Source organism: Diuraphis noxia, unplaced genomic scaffold (assembly GCF_037042655.1).
Source record: "Diuraphis noxia isolate RWA-SAM2 unplaced genomic scaffold, SU_Dnox_SAM2 contig0004, whole genome shotgun sequence".
Lineage (NCBI taxonomy): Eukaryota > Metazoa > Arthropoda > Insecta > Hemiptera > Aphididae > Diuraphis > Diuraphis noxia.
In genome coordinates this window covers 56,762,393-56,785,708 of record NW_028301714.1, presented here as the reverse complement: position 1 = coordinate 56,785,708, position 23,316 = coordinate 56,762,393, and the positions used below count along the sequence as shown (strand labels likewise).

Genomic DNA, 23,316 nt, shown 5'->3' with positions numbered 1-23,316 from the left:
AAACGACGAAGGACAGCTATCATATACAATTTGGCACTATAAAAATTGGGTTAACGTTGATTTCCACTGCAGCAGCGTGATAAAATAAAAAATAAAAATCACACGATGAGATTCAGCAACATTTTAACATGTTGAATTCTCATAATTTTCCGACGCCTAGAACAATAAAAAAACAAAATATAGTGTTATAATATAATACATGGTTAGTTCGTTTAGAGAATGTTTTTAATCCATTTATTATTGGTATATAGTATATATACTTAATAATAATCTAGGTATAATTGCTATGATAATAAAAACTCTATTTCTCCTTTTTTAAGTGTGTAAAAGAAAACGCAAAGATGCCATTCATAGTTATATATTGTAGACTACCTATATAATTTAATAATCAATATAATCGAACTGCATAAATATGTTTAAACCAATGATAAACAATATATTCATATTATATATATTTAAATAAATAAAAACTTTAATTTTCGGAATAAATTATAGAATATTATTTTCTTATTTACGTATAATAATAAACGTAAAAGAGTTTTTAAAACACAATAGGTAAATCTGAAATCAACTATTGCCGTTTCGTATAATTTGCCATCACAATATTGAAATAAAAAATGAATATTACAATGTATAAAATGAACATTCATCGCTCTGCAGCCAAGAACTTAAAATACTAATAAACGATATTTTTGCGAAACTATATACAAGCATTTTTTGTATTTAATTCAATAATACAAAACACTAATTGTTGTTTTAACCGTGAAGACTATTGTAGGAAAGTAATAGATAAGACAATGTAAACACAGAATATATGCAAATAGCTCAAATTTTTTTTGACGTAGCCCCCAACCCTCCCAACTAAAGTTATCTAAATATCGACACACAAATAAAAATTACTATTTACATAAATTACATCATTTACGTCATTCAATATCTATTTTATGCCAACAAACAGAATAGATGAAAAAACTTAGATCCAAATAATTTTTAATGTTTTTAATGAGCTTAATTTTTAAGACATACTAAAAATTGATATTTACTTAGAAATGCATATAATGCGATACACAAATCCATCAATCATTTAGTCTTTACGCAATGAACACGTCACCACAATAATGGCGGAATGATGACTTATATTGTTTCGGAATAATTTTCCGAGGGACAAACGGTGCGACGCGCGAGTAAAATAATATTATAATATATAGCACAGCACACACTATAACATATTACGACATATATCGTGTCCATCGAATATGGGAATTGCATTTTTAAACGTCCCACGCGAATTTTTTTTTGTAGGCACGCAAACACGGTGGTAATTTAACATTCAAATCGTGGCGCGTTTGATGGAAAAAAATCGCATCGTGGTCTCAATTTTGTCGAAGGAACAACAGGTCTACTTTTATAATAGCATACCATTATTAAAATACAGCGATGAATAAGCAACGAATGCATTGTAATGCATTTGTACATTTATAAAAAATATATATAATAATAATATCGGATTTAAATAAGACTCTGTCTAATTCTTCAGAAAAAATGTACAGACTACAGATTCGTATATGTCTGCAGGTTAGTAGAAAATTTCGATTTTTAATTTAACTAAGGTGTGGAATATTTGAAGTGATGCATACTAAAGAATATACTTTTTATTAGAATAATATTGCAAGTATAACAGGAGTTGACTTTGTATAATTGTATATAACATGATCATTGATCAATGGAATAGAGAAAGTCTAATAATCATCCGTTCATCGTTAATCATACAGTATGATGATTTTCCAAATATACTTATCACTTAATTCCATTTACTTTAATAATGATTTATGATTTTCGGAATTTTTAAGTATATAGTTATTATTTGAACACCATGTTTTTAATTTTTAAGATTTTATAAAGCATTTAAAATCAGTTTTTTGATAATTTCAAACCTTTCTGTATACAACGCGAAGAAGATAATTTTTTTTTTTTGAAAATGTACCTAAATCAAAATTAGAACAATTGGTGATTTCTGTGTTTTAAAAACTTTAAATTTAAAGATGGTAATCTTTAAAAATGAATTTACAAATAATGTTATACTTTACTTTGATTTTAAAATCATCATATTACCCTACAATCCTATATAGGTATCACGAATCTATTTTAATAATTGGGTAAACTTATTATTATACATTACACAGAGATTTAAATAACTTAAATCTTCTATTGAAGCATCAATAATGTCAATTGCTTATTAAGTAAACAGGAAAAATTCTGGAGATTCTCATTTAAAAAAATTAAAAGATGCTGGGCCCCAAGATACACGTTAAATTATGTAAACAATCCAATCGTTTGTTAAAATTGTAATAGGTAGTTAACGTTTTAATTTGATAATTTTCCCAACTTTGGTGTCAGAGCGTATTTTTTTATTTTATCTGGGACTCAATTCGAATAGAGCACTGATATAATAATTTAAATACGTCGTTTGGGCGTTTGGCCATCGCAATATCAGTGTATAAATAAATATATTAGGTACGTCTCTGTTTCGGTGGTGGTAGTGGTGGGGGTTGAGTGATTGTGAAAATAATAATAGTAATAATCATAAAAAAAAACTTATTGTAGGTATAATAATAATAACGTATAAGCCCCGAATACGGCACAACCACCCCGCGACGAGAGAGGGGTGACTACCGTGCGATCGGCGGCGTGTGTCACCTGGTGCCCGGGGGGGATGGGCGTACGGTGCCGACACCTGGCGGCAGACTGGAAACACGCTCACGCACGGGCACCGCCGCCGCCGCCGCAAGAACGTATCCTCCGGGTCGGACGACGCGGCCGGTATCGTATAATATTCGTATCCGTCACATCGTCAGTCCGCCACAGTCGTCGATCCGCGACCGTTCGATAGCGCTCGCGCGTATCTCTTGCTACTCCGCGCCGTGTCTCAGTGGTTCGCGTTGTCGAAGTTTTTTCCACCGGCGACAGAAATATTATATATCTATAAAATGAACATTCATAACGTAAATTATTTATAATTATTATTATAGAAAAATTTTTTTTCACTATTTTATACGGTTTGTGTACACATGAATTATTATACCACATTTATTATTACCTCTTCTGTTAATCGTGCTGTGTGATAATTAATTTTATACTTACAAATATTACTTATTTTTAATAAGTGCGTTTTTATTGTCTACCACGGGTGTTCGTCGTCCGCATCTACATAATATTATCATTTTTGTTGTTGTTATTATTATCATCATTCACCAATCATAACAATAATCGGTTGTGCGCGCGTCGTCGTCACTGAATTTCGCGAAAGTGTGCTCTCTGCGATGCGTTGCGTTCCACGTACACGCGTACCGGACAACGTCTAAGTCCAAGTCGGCGGGATATTCGCCGCGTGTTTCGAGAATAATACGAAATATCATTTTCGCGCACACAAGTGTCGCGTCCGTTATCAGTGCGCTGTGCGTCGACGACGACGACCATGCGGTACCGGTGGTGTCTATATTGCATTGTATGCATCATCACATTCGTCGTTACAAACGTGAGTAGAAATTTATACATGTTGTTATTATAATGAAATATCGCAAACCGTCTTATTATGCACATTTTTTTGTGCCTTCCTCGGATCCTCGTCATTATTATTATTGTTGCTATGATATTCCCACGAGGACCACACCGATAGATTGTTGTCGTCGCCGTCTTTGTCGACGAGGGTCGTGCCCCCTCCTACACCCGCAATAAAGTTATTATCACAATAATATATCATTGTCGCCGAGTGACGAAAATAAATTTGACTTAAAATCTCGTAGGCTGTTGTTGGTATTATACTATTATTATTTTTCACAACCTCGGTCGCGGTATTAGCCGATGATATAAGTAGGTATGCCAAAAACTCGCTCTAACCAGTAGACTGATCATCGTCCAGTGTCCACCACTGCACGATAACGCACCGGCGATGTCCCGAATCCCGATAATAATAATATCGTATCGCACACGCGTCTGAAACTCATTGTCGTCGTCACGACGGCAATTAATAATTATTATTATTATCAAGTATAATACTTACGAATTCCTTTAGTCTCGTCTAGCCGCGGACGACCGACCGTTCTCGTTAAAATCCTCCTGTTCAACGTCAACCCGACACAACGGCCGATATAAAATATAATTAAACAAAGATGCCCATAACCTGGTTTTTAATAATAATACGGTCCGCTGACATATATACGGTCTCGCGTTCCCCACGCGCGCCGCGTACCTTCCTCTCCACTTCATAGTTGCCTCGTCGTTCCGTTTTATTTATATCTCTCCCCGTTCACGAAATATACATATACGCATATTACTATCGTCATAACCAATGTAATATGCGTGTGTTGTTATATATATATATAAATATAAATATATTGTATAATAGTTTTTATTTTTTTATAACGTTTTTTCGATGATTTTACGCGCTAGGAGTGTTCATAATAATAATATAACCCCATAATGTCCGTCGGCGCGGCGGTCCCATTATAGTATTATAGACCATTCATGGTGGCCGACCGTCCGGCAGAGTGGAATTAGTTTTTAATAATTACTGTTTATAATTATATAATAATTTAATCGTTATTATTTATATTGTTTAGCTCGTGATAACGATTAACGACGTTGTTGTTGGACATTATTGTTATGTTCGAGTTGTACTCGACATAGGTAATTTTGTATTTTCTCGGAACCGTCGCAGTCATTATCGGTTCGTAGCGAGGGGGTGAAGTGATTACCTGAACCAATTATATATTTCGCTCCCCCGTCATCGTACTACCGCAATAGTTAATTTGTGATCATAGGATGTATACCATGGTATAAGACAATATTGTTCTATGCTCGAACGTTGACTTATAGTTGGTTTAGTGTTACATTCAAACTTATCAGCATATCTGCCGCAGATAAGGCACACGATGCGTGTTGTGTACAGATAATATAGAAACGGATGGGGATGGGCCTTACCCATCGATAATGACGTGTTCCAGAAGAGGAGGGAGAGCTAATAACCACAAGGTGCTATTGAATTATCAACAAAAAATATTAACTATTTCATACTATCACTAGAAATGTTGACTAAACTCTTAACAATAAACGTTTACAACTATTTCTTCGAACCACAAACTCCTGCACAATATCTCAATGGCTTGTAATTTTTTTGATCGATTAAAAGTTCCCAAACACAGAATAACTGGCTCTATAATTATTTCTTTGTAGCTGTTCGTTTTATTCTAAAATGCTAATCTATAGCACAGAATTTTATAGAAACCTATGTTTCAGGCACACCAATCCGTGTATTAGGAACAGCCTGCTAGGTTCATCCATTTCCTTATTATTTCAGTGGTATGCCATGTCTCAAAGATTTCTCCATAGTCTACGAATCGGGATGCGGGGGCTGTAGAATAATAATGTAATCATCGTCAAATGATAATGTTTAGTCGTAGTCGACGGGCAATTATGACGTCTTGGTCGTACTCTCGTTGTGTTGCTGGCCCTGCCACGGTTGTTGCAAAACTCGAATCGAAAAGACGTCGGTGTTGTGTGTGCGGAACAAAAAAACCGTATTTCGGTATATTTACAAACACAAGTGGCTCTAACAATGAGCGCATTACCTAACTTTATTAGAAAAAAAAAAATAAATAAAAAGAAACTTTAAACGTGTCGAGTCATTGGTTATTATTGTTTTTTTTTGTTTGGAATGAATGACTTTTATAAAATGCAGTAACACACTCGCGCGTCTTTAACCTATGTCATGATGTCGGCTGAATAAGACGCGTGTCATCATACAGAATTTAGAAAACGTCGACGGCGACTATTATAATAATATTATTATTTTCGGACTAAAATAAAAATATAACACATTGGGGGCGCAATAAAATTGTTGGAATCAAATAAATAGAGATGATGTCCGTACACTACTGCGACCATAGTATAGCGACAATATACCTAGCTAATGATATCATACGTGGCCGAGGTGTGTTATGTAGGCCATTTGTACACTTTATAGACAATTGTGATGTAAAATAATAAAAACAATGAGTAAATCGCATATTATAATGTATGTGTAATTTACCCCGCGCGTGACGTCTGACAATCGATCGATTTTTTATGATAATAATAAAATTATTAACGATTAAATCGAGCCGCCGCGACGTGTAGTAATAAGATATTACTTACACGACAAGTTTCGGATCCATTAATTAATAGAACACACATCAGAAAAATAAAACAAAATTGACGAATACTTTTTCTTCATAACGGTATTAATATATATAATGTCATAAAACATGTATGATTTGTTATGCGGTTAATTACCTGAACCCATTTAAGGTGTACGATCCAGGATAGCTGCTATATAGTATATACCACCGCCCAGCGCCACAATCTGCTAGGAAATTTCTGGTTTTCTGGTCTAACATAATAATAATAATAATATAATGGCAATAATAAAACGCGTATGATATTATGTCCAATAAATTACGATTACACGTCGTCATTCGCACACACACCTCTCTATAATATAAAACGATCAAAACCAGAAAAATGCATACCTACTGGCTACTGCCGTCGTCGCCTTTTCCAACCGGCCCCTTATTATTGTGGCGTGTGTGTGAGATAGTATATTGTAGAAATGCGCTTCATACAGGACACGCACGCACGTATATACATATATTATGTGCGAGTCTACACGACAATAATAATATAATACTCGGCACGTAATAAAAGTATGGTTACCGCCGTGATAGCGCCGCCGCCACTGCGTTATATTATTATCACGCTCGTTGACGACAATTTTTTCACCTACATACGTATCACGGTTAGCGAATGCTGTTCGTGTGTGTTAGTGTTATAGGTTCACGCCGTCGAGAAAAAATTCGCGTGTTCTCAGGCTATTCGCGTTTTCTTCGAATGCCACTTCATATTATTAGGTACACAATAATATTAATATTCTATCGGCCGTTAGTCCGTTACCTAAGATGCGCGTGGAGGTTTATGTAGCTGGTTTCTTTCTTAGTACCTATAATACATAATAGTTATAATGAAGAGAGGAGAGATAGCCATTCTACCCTCCGTGCATGTTACAAGATCAAAGTGTATGTCTTCTTTTTTCTTACAATCTCTCTATTTTTCTGCAGTCAGTATATTGCTTTAGATAGCTCCTTTATGGTTTCTTTTATTGGAAAATAAAATTAAAACGCATCCTTACCGAGTAAAAAAAAAAAAAACCAAATTCCAGTAACGTTGTCACATTTCACATGCGACCTTTGAGCCACTCTTCGCTGTCTGCGAGTAGGTGACCCTCGTCATCGTCATCGTCACCGTCGTTTATATTGATATCCTTGGGCAATACGCGTACGTGGTGCTCAGGACATTCCGATTTAGGTAGTCGTGCTTTCACCCATTGTTTTGGCCCGCGCCGCCGCTGCCGTCCTTTGAACGGAGACGACCTTTATGTCTTCTCGTCAACGTCACTACCACCTGTCGACGCGTCGTATCTCTGTCGCCAAGCTCGTTGCGCATAATATATAACGACGTGGGCCGCCGAGTACGCGTTTTTCTTGCATTATATTTAAATATTATTGTACGCGCGTATTTCATTTTACCCGTTGGGCGTTAACGTCGTCGATTGTGAAAAACGATTGCGAGCTCTCCTCCGCATGCGTGTGACAGTGTGACACATACTCATTATTATTATTGTTAGTATCGTATAAACGCGTTCGTTTTCGTACAGCGGTCGCGTATTTTTGCGTGACGATATGTTGTTCGGAAATAAAGTAAATACATAGTATGCTAATAGAATTTAATGAAACGTCTGTATTGTCTATATAGGTGGATTGCAACGGCGTATTCGAGCTGCGGATAAAATCGTTCAGCAACGAGTTGGGCCGAGAAGCTTCTGGCCTGTGCTGCGGTGGCGTGTGTGGTACGCCGTGCCGGACAAAGTTCCGGGCGTGCCTGAAACATTACGAGACCAACATAAACGTGAACTCCACATGCACGTTCGGTGACGTCGTCACGCCCGTGCTTGGCGAGAACAGCCTGACACTGCCGGCCAACGCCACGCCAATAGCGTTCCACTTCAATTTCACATGGCCTGTAAGAATATACCACGTGTTATACTTAACTATATGAAAATTACATTAATGCCCTAATTTTTTTTTATTAATATATACCCATTTGTAGAATACATTTAAAAAAATCGTTAACCACGACATAAATATATTAAAACAATATTATGCTTATAGTGTAGGTATTCAATCTTTAAGATATACCAAGCATTATTACTTTTAAATATATCATTTTAATTATAATAATATGTATAGCTGGAATTTTGTTATTCATTATTGCATTTGATTTATTTGTGTTTGCTTATCATAAAGGTGTTAGGTTTGCCTGTTAGGCAAGTTGTTGGACAATATAAATGTTTCGTGTTAATTATATATTGTATGAAATTTCAAATCCAAGGGGTATATTTCAATTGTTTTCGTGGACGGTGAAGTATAATATAATACTATTCCGTTACCTATTATCTTGAAATAATATTTTTCTAAAAATGCTTTTAAAAATTTCAAAAATGTTATATCAAATTCAGTAAATAATTCGTTTGACAAGACGTGAGATAAATCTGTAGCTAAACGACTATCATCATATGTCACTTACTAATAAAAGAAGAAAAAGGCAACGATCATTGAAATCTCATCCCTACCTTATAGCATCTATATCTCGTTGGCCGTTGCTCCAGTGTATTGTTGAATTACGTGTGTATAATACGTGTACGCACGTACACGATGTTTCCGCGAGTAAACACAATAATAATAAAATCATACGGAACGAGGAAGAGGAGGAGGCGGCGGCGGCGACGGCGACGACGGTCTTATGCTATAATATTATTGTCGTTCGCTTCCTCCTTCGTCTCGCCACAGGAAACCTATAATATTATATTATTATATCCAAAGGATACAATAAATGGGATCTATATATGCACACATTCCGTACGTATTGTAAGCGCCCGCACACACACACACTACTTACCATTATGTGCATAGGATATGCGCGCATAAATATTCGAGAGATCTTGTCTTGTCTTGTATTCTAACAAAAGGGTTGACCTGCTCTGGTATATGATGGGATAGGTATCCGCCGTTGGGGTTCATCACGCCGGATTACTGCTGCAATAGATATATATATCATTGTACCGTCGCGTGTTTGTATGTTATATACGTTTTTTCCAGAAGCCTTTTCTTTTGTGCGTCGCACCCCGTCCTGTGCCCATACGTATTATGTGTGCGTTTAGGGGTAGCGGAATCGGAGATAATAAATCCTCCCCGGCGCGGCTGCGGACCGTTTTACCGTTACGTCCCGGGGAGGGACCTTAACCTTCAAAAATGCTAACAACGGACGGAAGAAAAAACCCTTTACAAGGCGCGTACATAATATTATAATAATAATGTACCCGTGCGATTCGGTGTGCTGGAGATAGATACCCAGGGAGTGTGAAATCAAAACCTGTCAAGAACGGTAGAAATTATGGGAGTTTTTTTCCGTTCTCGTAATATTCTTCAGACATCAGACGTATATTTTATTATACATAGGTGGAATACACGATAAATACACTGGGAAACTGACTTCCATTCGTGTATTTCTCTGTACATTCAATGTCATAAATACCAGTTTCGAATATTGTGTACGTTAAAATCGCTCCCGTTTTATTATTTTTATTTTATATATAAATATACGTTTGATATTTTTTAATTAGATCTTATCACGCACTATTGATTAAAACTGGTTTTATTTCGTGCTAGAAAATTAGTAGCTCTCCTTGGACGGAACGCCTACTCGTTAAAATCACGATTTTTCGTCCGATTAAACGATTTGACGTGTTCAATATAATATATATCCGTTTAAAGCTCAAGAGCTTTGCGGGAGCGAGGATTAACTGCTGTTGCAGCAATGTGACTCACGTGTGCCATCCCACAGGGGAAATAATACACTACGGCATTGCGGTCCATTTGGCGTTCGGGTGGTGGAAGATGACCGATTTCCACGGGGAGTTGTGGAAACCGGAAAGGAAGGGTGCATTCGTTATTATGTAACAATATATATAGACCGAAATCGATAGGCTTAAGCGCTTCATCTCCCATATGGCACGAATTCAGATACTTGCCATTGCGCGTCTCTATTCGACAATAAATAATAATGGTACACACAGAAAACGAGTTCGAGTGCGTTACGATTTTTCTCTCTCCCTCTCTGTGGTGTGTGTGTTTGTGTCAGTCTGTTGGCGCTACTTTTTTCCCGTTCCTCCTTTGAAAGTCATCATCGTCTACAACCATAATACAGGTGGATATTTTAATTGGTTCGGAAATATTTCGAGATTACCTGTCACACGACTGGCAATTAGAAGAGGGTATCCGATTGTTAAAATAATTGCGGCCGTGCACGATGGGCGTGTATTGGACGGACGAATAAAAATTAATCGATCTTTTCATTATTGGAATTATTATTATTAGGATCTCCTTTACCTGCAGACTGCTGCTTGTCAATGCGTCTCTCTCTGTATATAATGATGATAATAATAATATGTAAGAAAGGATAGGTTTTCTTCGTTTTTTTTATTGTCCCGAAACAAACCTCAAAGAATCACAATAGTTATTTCAATACTATATATTATTATATATTGTATACTACTACAGTACTACTTCAAATAAGCCCACTATATAATATTATAATATACTATCTTTATATTATTATTATTTTTATTTTCGTCTGCTGCGGCGCGCAATCCACTCCAACCAATGACGATTTTACTCCGTTAACAGTTTACACGATCGAGAAACTAGATGCACTAACATTATTGCATGCGGGCTATTCCTGTAAGCAACGCGATAAATTATTGGGTTTTTTTTAAATGTTTTTTTTTTGCATAATTTACCTCTGTATCGATTTATAATCGAAACCGCTTACCATGATGGTATTTCGTGATTATAATAATAATAACAAATAATGATATTACAATATTATTAAATACGCCCGCGTTATGTTAAAAATTAAAATAATAATAATAATAATAATAATAATAATAAAAATAATATGACGTTTACCACGTGGCTCAAACGTCGGTGCCGATGACAAAATAATATTATTAATATAATAAGTAATAACTGATTAGTGATACCATATTATATGGACGTCGAAAAAAAATCTCGTTTTTAAACATTGTTTGTTAATTTTTCTTTTCTTATTTGTTTACAGGGTACGTTCTCACTCATCGTGGAAGCGTGGCACGAACCGTCGTCGGCAAGAAATTCAGGTACATATTATATTTTAATTTTTAACGATAACGAATCGGTTTGCTTAAGGTTTCGAACACAACATCTATCCACGTATTACGTTTTATTTTTACAATTATCTGGTGCGCGCTCGGTCGCGTGTGTTCTCGTATACTTAATATTTTTATTATTATTATTATTATTATTATTATGCGTCGTAGGTAAATGTCGGAAAAAAATATTATGTTTCTGAGTCAGTAGGGTCGTCTGTGTGTGAGTATCTGGGTCTATATACCCAGAAACCCTATACGCTCTGCACGCCCTCGAAATATATGTGTCCTACCCTTCTGTACAAGTCACAAACAACACCTGTTCAGTGTATCCGTTTTCCCACGAGTCGTACGCGCGCACATTATAGGTACATATAATAATATACGCGTATATATTATAGTAAAATCGCGGCCATTGGCGACCTTGGACCGCTGTGTTCCATTCATAAAAACACAACATTAAATCGACAAGTCCGTAAGCGCGCTGGCACTGCACGACGACGACAAAGATTTGACATAAACTACTCTCATGAATTTAAATGTCTTAATTACCTACTCTTATTTCCGGTTCGGCTCGGCTGTTTTATATTAACGACGACTGGCACAATAATAATAATAATAATGGTATTACTAATACGTCGTCTTCGTATAGTATACGACACATGTGAAAACACATTTTATCCTATATATAACAATAATAACAATATCGTGTACTACTCTAGCGGTAACTCAAACGCCGCCGCTCCAAAGTGACTTATCAACATCGTCGTGCGTTTTGATAAGATCTGTTTGGTATAGTGGTGGTGCCTGTTTGTGCATCAATATTTATTCTGGAAAAAAAAGCGTTAACGTTTAAATTTTTTTACGATTGAGTAATATATTATTATTATTATTACATAATATTATATTATTATATATACACTGCTGCAGCGTTATTGTTTATTTATGTTTGTTTGCCATAGCGATGGTAAACTAAAAATTAAAAAACTCCGGACGTCGGTTTGAAGGAGGGAAAGGTGGTGTGTGTGTTGGCTCCGTCCCCGTATTTACGCAGTCGTCTTGAATAGTCGTCTGCGTATATACATAATATTATATAATAATAATTCTTCAGATTTTTGGTGCGACAAAATCGCATGGGAAGAAATCGTTTGGCTCGTGAAACGACAAACGCCGTTGGACGAAATCAAAAAGGGTGGCGGCGGCGTATATACAATTATTCTTAAAATTCATCTCGCGTATGCGTATAATGTATAAAAATATATATAGGCGCGCTCGTTCTCGTGTTCTTTTGTGTGATTTGTGTGTGCTCCGTTGGACAAAAAAAAAAATGCATGTCGTATTCTTCGAGGCGGCGGCGGCAGGGTAATCGCGAAGCGCATAAATTTCAACGCTTTTGTCGTTGAATAAAATCCGGACCAGACGTCGTCGTTGTCGACGGGAATTCTTTTCTTTTCTCTCCCCGCTGCTGCTGCCGCGAGAAGCCGTCTCCTCGTTGTTCCCTCCCCCGCCACCCCTTTTCCGACGATATGCGCGTATTTTATAATAGACCTTTTATTTCGACGTTTTTCGGGTTTGTATTTTTGTATTTTTTTTTCCGTTTTGATTCTGAGCCAAGACCCGGGCCCCGCGGTGTCTCGGATCCCCATACGACATAAAATACGACGGGTCCAGAAATAATCTCGTCACGGAAATAATATATACGGAAATCGGTGGAAATGATAGGAATTCCGGGCCCCCGGAAACGTTTATATGGGTACCGAAAATAAAACGTCTTTGAGGATGCTGCTCAACAGCGATGACAACGACACCGAAAACACGTCATTTTTATTATTACGTCACAATTATTATTATATCGATATAAATAATATTAAAGTATAATACGCGTATCCGACGCCGCCGCCTTGTGGCTTATTGGAGAGTCGAAATCACTTTGTTGTTTGTGCTGTATTGGCTCTTTATTATTATTATTATTATTATTATTATTCCATTTTATTCGGACGTTAGAAACGGCTGAAGAAAACGGTAGGCACGTAGCATTCATACGGCGTGTGTGAGTATTATGCGCGCGCGCGTTTGTGTGTATGTGTGCGTGTGTGTGTGTGTGTGTGTGACCAATTGTTGGGCGGTGGGTGACCGTCTTATTCTCCCACGGTGCCTCTGCCGACGTGTCTGCCGCGTTCGTCCGCCGGCGCCTCCTCCCGTTCGTCGTGTACACACATACACAGTACACACACACGCGCTCGCACATATTATATGAGAACCGAATACTTTTTATACACGACACATTGTTTTATTGTAAATATTTTTATTTATTATTATTATTGTTATTATTAGGTCTGAGATTTTATTTAACCCTAAAAAATCGCAAAAAAATTCCATTAAAAAAAAAATGACTTAAATTAATATTTACTGTACAATGTACGTTAAAAAGTTCTTTAAGTTTATAAATTTATGTGACTGAAACGTGTCGTTCAGTGGTGATTGTTTTCGAGAAAACGATTTGTGACAATAATGCATGGAATAATGCTATAAAAATGTATTTACCTACTTCACCAATTGACACTGCCCACATATTCTAAAATTAATATTATTAATTCTATTTTCATTCCTTTACAATTTTATTGATGATTGTTTTTTTCTCTCTTGCAGGAACCACCAACGGTTCGGCGTTGATCACGCGGATCACGGATCAACGGTTCCTAAAACTCAGCGACGGATGGGTACAACAAGAGTATGCCGGGTCGACCGGCGGGGTTCGATCGCGACTCGTTTACGAGCACAGGGTCCGTTGTGAGGATAACTATCACGGCGACGGATGCGCGAAATTCTGTCGGCCCAGAGATGACAACTTCGGGCATTACCTGTGCTCGGACGACGGAGACATGATATGCATGCCCGGATGGACTGGTAGCTATTGCAGCAAAGGTACGTTTTTTTAGTTGTGAAACTATACGGATGGGTTCTCGAAAAGTTCGAGAAAAATCAAGTTCAATATGTTAACTGTATTACAAACATACTATGTAGGGTGTCTCAGAAAGATCCAAAAAAAAAAAAAAATGTTAATTAAACGTATGACAAAAATTGTTAAAATTATATAATATATTATGATAAGTAAATAATTTAAGAAATATTCTCATATTAGCAAATTCTCAAAAATCAGATTTAAAAAAAAAGTTATTATGTTCTAAATTAATTTAACCAAAATTTAAAAAAAATCTAAAATATAAACTATTTGACTTGAATAAATCTTTTTACCATTAAAATTTTTCCTATAATCAGATTCACAAATAAGGTATTTTGAATTTATCTATAAATAGTTTTATCAATTTTTAAGAGTTTTATTTTCAGTATTAACATATTATAAAAAAAGTATACTAAAAATGTACCTAGTGCAAATGTCTATGAATTAAATTGAAAAAAAGTTATAAAATATTGAATACAACAAAAGTTATTCCATATCAGATCATCGTGAGACACCCTGTATATATATCATTTAAGTGTATAGATAGTATAATAGAGTTTGTATTCGAGCAGTCCGGGGAAAAAAGTGAAAAAATTGAAGTTCGACCCATCCCTATAGCCCATATTGCTATACCGCATTCGTGTACATGAGTGCGAGCGTGTTTTAAATTATTTTAATTTTATTATTACCACTTGCGTTTGGTTGTACAGCGAGACGGAGGCGTGTTTTCGTCGATCGTTGAAGACCCTCCTATAGGACTTTTATAGGTGTATCTATATATGCGCGCAGCCCATTTTACGTTTCGAAATTAAATTTCATTCGGGGCGAGTAACTAATTAAAAATTATAAAAAGGGAAAATAATATTATAGTAATACCTACCATGATTGCGCGGACGCGATTTCATTGTTTTGCCTTCTTCCACGCCACCAATCTCTCTCCATATAGTAAAAATAATAATAATATGTAATAATATGCGTTTTAATACGTGTGTCCGATGATGATAATAATAATAATAATAATAATAACGAGATAATAGGTTGTACCCCGCTCGTCGATGACGATAATAATAATAATGGTATTACGAAGTAGTAGGAGGAGTAGGAGTAAGGAGTTGCTGGAGGAGGAGGAGGAGGAGGAGGAAGGAAATTTTAAAATTAACCGTGCCGTGCAGCAGTGGTTGTGTCCAGCGTGCGTTTTATATGTATAATTTATCGGTATCCAATGATGATGATGATGATGATGATGAGTGGTGTTGTTAGTCGTCCCCGTCCATCGTCGGACCGCCGTCGCTCCGGTCAACCTTCCGTCGCGCGGATTCTCGTCGTCGTATCAGCCAGTAGTAGTAATATTAATAATAGTAGTAGAAGAAGTAGTAGTAGTAGTAGTAGTAGTCGTCGTAGTAGTAGTAGTCGCCGCCGCCGCCGTCGTTGCCTTGCCAGTCCTTTTGTGCACGGGCAGTGGTGGTTCCGTCTCTCGGACACGCCGCCGCCGCCGCTCCGGTAGTCCTCCAGGTTCCCACGGTAACGTTCGTTCCATAGCTATGGGCTTCTCTCGCGCGCCGTGTGTGCCTGTCAGGTTGTTATGCGCTCAGTGGTTCCTAAACAGACGGCCGTGGCCGCGACCGACCAGCATACATACCTCGACGCCGCCGTCGATCACTATCTCTTTATATTACGCTCCTTTTGTTTTACACACGAATAATAATAATAATAAAAAAATACCGTACGAGCACACATGACTCACATCGCGCGCGACAGTTTTTTTTTCTCGTGCGTACGCGCGGAATACGTTATTAATATAATATTATATAGGAAAAAATGTATTATTTATGTGCGACGTTAATAAATCACGGCCGCTGCCGACGACGGCGACAATAATTACTTATTCGGTATAGGAGTCGGTTATGGTGTGGTGGGAGGGGGGGGAATGACTAGTGACTAGGCGAGTGGCTAGTGTTTTTACGAGCAAATTTCGGTCGCGTTTTACGACTCTTTCTCGATCTTGGGGACCGATTACGGATTTATTGTAATCATTTTCGACCGCGTCTCTTTAATCAGATCGTTCCGCCGATTGATTCGGTTGTCATATTCGGTCGTTTTTGGGCGAATACTGCCGACTGCAGACCATCGAAAGTTTCCGACCACTGGGGCTACCACTGCCTCCACCGCCGCACACGAGTTCTTATAACCGGTGACACAATAATCATATATACATATACACACACTGAGAGAGAGAGAGAGATTCGAGCTGAAGAGATGGCCTGTAATTACACGGTGAGTATCGGTTACCCGCCGCCGTCGATGTCGGTCCCGATCGCTCCGCCACCGTCGACCACCAGAACCGTTTATACGAACGATTATTAAACGCCATTGTTTCTGTATATCCAGTTACCGGTTTTCGTTTTTTTATTCCCTTCTCTCTCTCACACACACACACACACACACTCGCTCTCCGACCATCTCCGATTCTTTCCTCGTTTCATTTATTTATATATTATACATTACGTTTTATATATGTATTGTATTTCTCTCCCGCGATCGCGGCGGCGGATCCCACAAGAGAGTAATTACGTTTCAGAACCCGTGCAATTTGTCGCCATTCATAACGTTTCGAAACAAGATCAGCAAACAGATATATATTTATATAATATTATTATTATTCACGTATGAAAAATTCTTGCCGACCGGTCACGAAAATCGCATTAAGTCTCTGCGGAGCGCGTTATCCCCCCGCCGACATTCTTGGCCGCAATCGTCGTCGTTGTCTTCGTACTTGTGCTGCAATATCATCGTCGTCATCACTACCGTCCTATTCCGCTTGTGCCTTGCAGTATTATACACACACACACATTCGTATAATATTTAATATTTCGTATTATTTTAATTTTCCTCGGCCGCGGTTTATTGTGCAGTTCGCCAAGCCGCCCCGCATTTTCCCAGCGGGGAACAATAGCTGTATATATGTCCGCTGCACGCACACACACACATCGGGGTGCTGTTGCAGAGCAGTATTATATTTATATGTATACGCACGCGTAGTGTGGGTCTGACATAACAACAAAAACCCATTGGCCCCGGGGTGGCAGCTGCAAAACGCGTTCGGCGGCGGCCACTTGTCCCCCTGCAGCTCTGCAGCCAGAGAGCAATATTATATATTATATAATGTTGAACTGCACACACGCCAAAAACCGTCCACGCGAGCCCCTCGACGGGTCGGACAACATCTGCCGGGTTCCGGTTTCGCCACTACTGTCTCGGGGTAAAAAAATTAAATTCAATGTAATACATGTATATTATATATATGTATGCATAAAGCTCCAATGTATACGGACGATAAATATATGGGCGCGCGTGTGCGTACACACTACACGTATTGCACCGAGAGTTATTGAATATAAAGTGTGTGCGTGTGTGGACAATTTTTTTTTAAGCGTTTTAAATTTTGAATTATATTTTTATTCATTTTTGTTTTGTTTTTTTTTTTTTACAGCGATCTGCGCACCTGGCTGCGACGAGAAAAAAGGAACGTGCATGACTCCAGGAACCTGCCAGTGAGTTACCTATATAATATAATATTATAGAACCTATATACTGCGAACCTTTATGTATAATATATATTATAAACATATACGAGTCCATAAGTCTTCTATTTATGTTCCTTCGCTTTTCCGTTTTATATACGTGCCGTATAAATGTACGTATGTATAGTATTAGTATTCTTTTTATTTTTTTCGAGTCGGTAATTAAAAGTCTCCGACTGGTTCACGGCCATCCATATATCCGACGACCTTAACCCAAGCACCTCTCCCACATAACCGGTCACCGTCATCGTCATGTATATACAAGTATACACTATATCGTTCCTGTTGTTTATTTATGGATCGATCGTGCTGCGGCTATTTATCTGATTCAATCAGCGCGCCGAGAATAATATATAATATTTAAACGTTATTTCCTCCGCGCGTCTTTCAAACTCCCGTGCCCCACCGCACCCACCTCCACTCGACGCGGACCTTCATCTATAGCCCATCTCCACCTATACACCGCTTGGCCCACCAAAACTTCGATTGGTATATAATAATATGTAATAATTGTAGTGCCAAAAAAAATATACAGCAACTGCTAAAAATTCGTGTTTTTCTTTCTCTCCCTTCCACAGATGTCACGCAGGCTGGACAGGAGCTAGATGCGACCAGTGTCAGATATATCCGGGTTGCGTGAACGGCTATTGCCAAAAACCGTGGCAGTGTCTGTGCAAAGAAGGATGGGGTGGTATGTTCTGCAACCAGGACCTGAATTACTGTACCAACCACGCGCCCTGCAAAAATGGCGGCACGTGTTTCAACACTGGCCAGGGCCTCTATACGTGCTCGTGCGCCCCCGGATATACGGGGCCCGAGTGCAACGTCGACATGGGACTGACCAACAGACCAGGAATGGATTGTTCTACTGGACTGACGTGCCTCAACGGTGGTACGTGTAAGGTGAGCGTCGAATTATTTTCTTTGTATTAATATCACATACGCTGTATCAAAATGTATAGGGAGGGGGGAAGAAAAAAAGAAGAATCTACAAATGTTAGTTCAATCAGATAATCTCCTCCGTCGTGTATTCTCACACGTATAGCATTATAAATTCAGTAAATTAAAAATGAATTGATCTAAATCTTAATTTTTGGCAAAAAAAAATTAAATCTCCCAGATGATGGGATGGGGGTGCATTTAACCGTTGGGTCTGCTGTCAGTTCGCGATGCGGCAATAAACGCGTATTTTAATACTATTATTATGTACCTATACTGTCCAGTCTTGAACCTTTTTATATTTTGTTTCCGCAGAAAACCGGATCCGTCTCCAGCTGCACGTGTCCCAGCCAATGGAAAGGCGTCAGATGCGAGACGTCCACGCAGCCTGCCTGCGCGAGTTCACCGTGCGGGAACGGCGGCACTTGCGTCAACACTGCCAAGACCAACAACGGAACCGGAACCGGTATCAACAACAACGGGTACGTTTGCCATTGCCCGATCGGATTTTCCGGACCGACTTGCCACCAGACGACCAATCACTGTCAGCCGGACCCGTGTCGCAATGGTGCCACGTGCATTCCGAGCAAAGACAGTTCAAGTTACACTTGCAAGTGCGCGCCCGGTTTCGCGGGAGCCCACTGCCACCTACCCGATCACTGTCAGCACAACCCTTGCCTGAACGGCGGCACATGCCAGGCGCAGGCTGACGGTTACCGGTGCCAGTGCGTGCCCGGTTACGTCGGCGACCTGTGTCTGAGCTTAGTGGACTACTGCGTGGCCAAGCCGTGCGCCAACGGTGGCACGTGCGAGAACCTCAAGAACGACTTCCGGTGTGGTTGCCGGCCCGGGTTCGGCGGCAAAGACTGCAGCAGGTACGTCAACGAGTGCGTGCTGTCGTCGCCGTGCGCGAACGGTGGTACATGCGTGAGCACCGGCGGCAGCGATGGCGGCTTCAGGTGTGAGTGTCCCGTCGGTTACACGGGCGCCAACTGCACCGACGAGCGGCCGACCACGCTAGGTGACAGGTCCAAACACGTGTCCGCGGTGGTACAGGAACAACCCGAGATGGTGCAGGCGTCCGTCAACGGCGTGCTCATGGTGGTGCTGTCCGTGTCGGTGCCAGTGGCCGTATTGGCCGCCATAGTGGTGGTGTTGTGCATGAAGAACCGCCGGCGCCGCGACCAAAAGAAGGCCGACGATAACGCGAGAATGCAAAATGAACAGAACTCGATACACAGTGTGGCCAAGTTGGGCGACCCACACGTAATCAGGAATTCGTGGGACCCTCTGCCGGCTGCGGCCAGGGAGAACGTTTACTCGGAACCGCTGTGCTTCGCCGCACCCAACAAGATGCAGCAACCGTCGCTGACGCCAGCTCAGTCGTCGTCGTCACTGCAGAGGCAGAAGCTACTCAACACCGACAGACAAAACCGGATGTCGTTCAAGGAACAGGACGCGATCAACGCGTTGGACCGCAGGATATCTGTCATATCGGTCGATTCGGCCGCAAACCAATGCAACAACATAAATAAGTAAGCATCACACTATAAAAATTATCACACTAACAGTAATATTGCTTTACATTAAGATATGATGATATTATTTAGAATAAGTAATAACGTGGTCAACTGAAAGAGACGCCCTTACCACTATAGATTTTAAAGATTCGAGTAGGGGAAAAAAATTGAAAATTTGGTTTCGAAAATTATACTATTGAGTTTGAAATTTCATGTAGGGATAAACTATCAATTTGGCGGTAAATAAATGGCGATCTCGCGATAGTTAAGCTGCAGACTATACATATATTATTATATGATTTTGAAGCATATGCGTTTAGACCTGTAACAGCTTTCAACCTGCAGTTTCCGGGGAAAGAAAACCTTTTCTATTATATTCTCATGATGATGATGTTTTATTTATATTTTGTCTTCGTCATGCGTATGAAACGTTTTTGGGGGCATATAATATGATATATAATATATCATCACATATTATAAGCTCGTCATGTTTGAACGTTTTTTAGTGCTATATATATATATATCATATAAGTCGTCCGAACCTTATGCGCTCGTCGTAATGACACACGTTTCGACTACAATGATTTTTCCAAACCTCCAGAGTCGTATAATATATAATAATAATAATAATATGTTCACCATGCGTATGACGTTATCATTTAACAATAAAGCGTAATGCACATATTATATACATATGTAGGTATAATACATAAGTGAGCGTGTGTTCTCCTCGAATAATGTTTGCGTCTCCGCAGCATACTTCACTCGTACATTTATGTTATATTTTTGTATACTTTGAACAGACGTCTCGGCGGGGCGCGGTGGTGATTGTGTCCGAATGTTTGTGTGTATATAAAACATGTATTATATTAAGATACCGACGACGGGTCTCTCTCGCTCTCTCTATTGTATCGGCAGAATACAATATTGTATTGTCGTCTTATTACGTGTGTGAGGTCTTAATGTTGCGGCGGCGGAATGTCTTGATAGCGCGTCAGTAGATACAAAATAATAACATAATGCCGCATGTACCTACCTACTATACTAGCCTAATATTGCAGTTATAGTGTTATAAATATAATGATAATAATATGTATAGAAGTGTGTTTGATAGACACAATTATTATTATTATTCGTCGTCGTCTGGTAGGTACAGCCGCGGTCCGACGATGAATGTGTTGATGACTAGGCGCAATACGACAACGGACTAATAATAATAATAATAATAATAATAATATATTATTAATATTATATTGTCGAGACTCGAGGACTTCATTTATATCAGACCGCAACTACACTGACTTAACACAACTCCGCCGCCGCCGCGTCTTTCCTCATGCCTATATTATAATATTTCGGGGATTGCAAATGGTCGTTATTTCAACCAAAATGTGTATCAATCTTTTGTCGATCATACCGTTGGACCCCTAACTATGCGACTGTTCTTTCGAAAACTGATTATATATTATGTCAACTTGAGATCGATCTGTTCACTTTTTTTCAAATTTTGTTATGGCATTTTAAATGTAGATTATTCGAAATTTAAATTTAAAAATCCTTAAAATGTGGCCACATCGATGTACAAATAAACTGATACTATTTTACCGTTCACACTCGCAGGTGGTGACTTGGACATGCGAATGTGGGAGCACTCCACTATTTCTTTTCATTAGCATCGACCCCCCCCCCCCCACACACACACACTCACACACTAATGATCACTTACTATACACATATTTACAAGACCCGCGCACTTGTAAAATGTCTTTCTAATTTTAACCCTTAAAAATTTAACTCTCTTTGCAACAATACCTTTATGTGCACATTGTCCGACGAACGTATTTATTAAATTTTGTGTTTGTTCTGTTTCAGCGAGGTATCACCCGTCAAAGCTCAACATCATTATCATCGCAACTTACACCAGCAGCTTCAGTACGAAAGAGCGGCCGTGAAATCGATGATTTTAGACCAACACTCTTTCGCCACTCAAGTTTAGACTGTTAATTAAGTTATATATATTATATATATATATATATATTAATATTTTTTTTTGTAAGTAGACCTCTTGATGAATCTGTCAGTACATTTTTTTTTGACCTTCTCAATTTGTATACACACACCACACCACACACATTTGAAAATGACTGGCTTACGCCGTAATATTACGATTAGACTACATTTACATATTAATATATCTAATTCTCTAACACCCTCATCTAATCCCGCCCTACCCATACTAACATCATCATATCGTATAACTATATTATTATTCCCTCTCCGTTAAAAGAAAAACACGTAAAAAACGTCGACAACTGAAAAAGATAAATGTATTCTAATCTCAATCTATTTACATATATATGTATATATATATAATATACCCATCATTATAAATAAATTTAAAATAGAGCCAGGGTGATGATCTCTTAGGCGTTGTGATCGTTTTGTTGTTGTTATAATCATATAATTATAAGTATTATTATTAATTTAATTAATGTGTCGAACAAAAAAAAAACATGTTCCTGTTATTTAATCCCTAAGTCATTATTTTGTAGTTTTTTATACGACTTTTTTTGTGCGAGTCTTTAGGACGACGAATTTTTTGTTAAACATTAATGTAATAATTAATTAAAAGTAAAAGCGTTGTTATAGCGCGTATTATGGTATATATATACATTATACGCATTATAAATATATATATCGTAATCGTGTAAGACAAAAATTATACTTAAGTTTTTTGTACTGTATTTTGTAAAAAAAAAACCTAATTCTTCGTTTGTATATTATAATATCGGAAGTGTAAATAAGTTAAATTACAATTCTAAACAACGATCATTTATTTTTCGTCAGTGAATAAATTTGTTAAATTGACTCATTTAAATGTTTTTTAAATATATTATTGTTGTTCCTTTGTTAATAAATGATTGTTTCAAATGATTAAAAACAAAAAACAAAAACCACTATATTATTATTATCAAATAG

General features: G+C 38.2%; 1 protein-coding gene across 1 annotated transcript; it reads left to right on the top strand.

Annotated features, from left to right (window-relative positions):
* Window positions 1-2,833: 2,833 nt before the first annotated feature.
* On the top strand, window positions 2,834-23,215 carry Delta (neurogenic locus protein delta). Its single transcript, XM_015507712.2, has 8 exons — window positions 2,834-3,535; window positions 7,846-8,112; window positions 11,269-11,326; window positions 13,985-14,260; window positions 17,788-17,848; window positions 18,457-18,781; window positions 19,133-20,352; window positions 22,210-23,215. Exons 1-8 carry the CDS (start codon window positions 3,476-3,478, stop codon window positions 22,331-22,333), a joined length of 2,391 nt encoding a protein of 796 aa, XP_015363198.2. The 5' UTR covers window positions 2,834-3,475; the 3' UTR covers window positions 22,334-23,215.
* The last annotated feature ends 101 nt before the right edge of the window (window positions 23,216-23,316 follow it).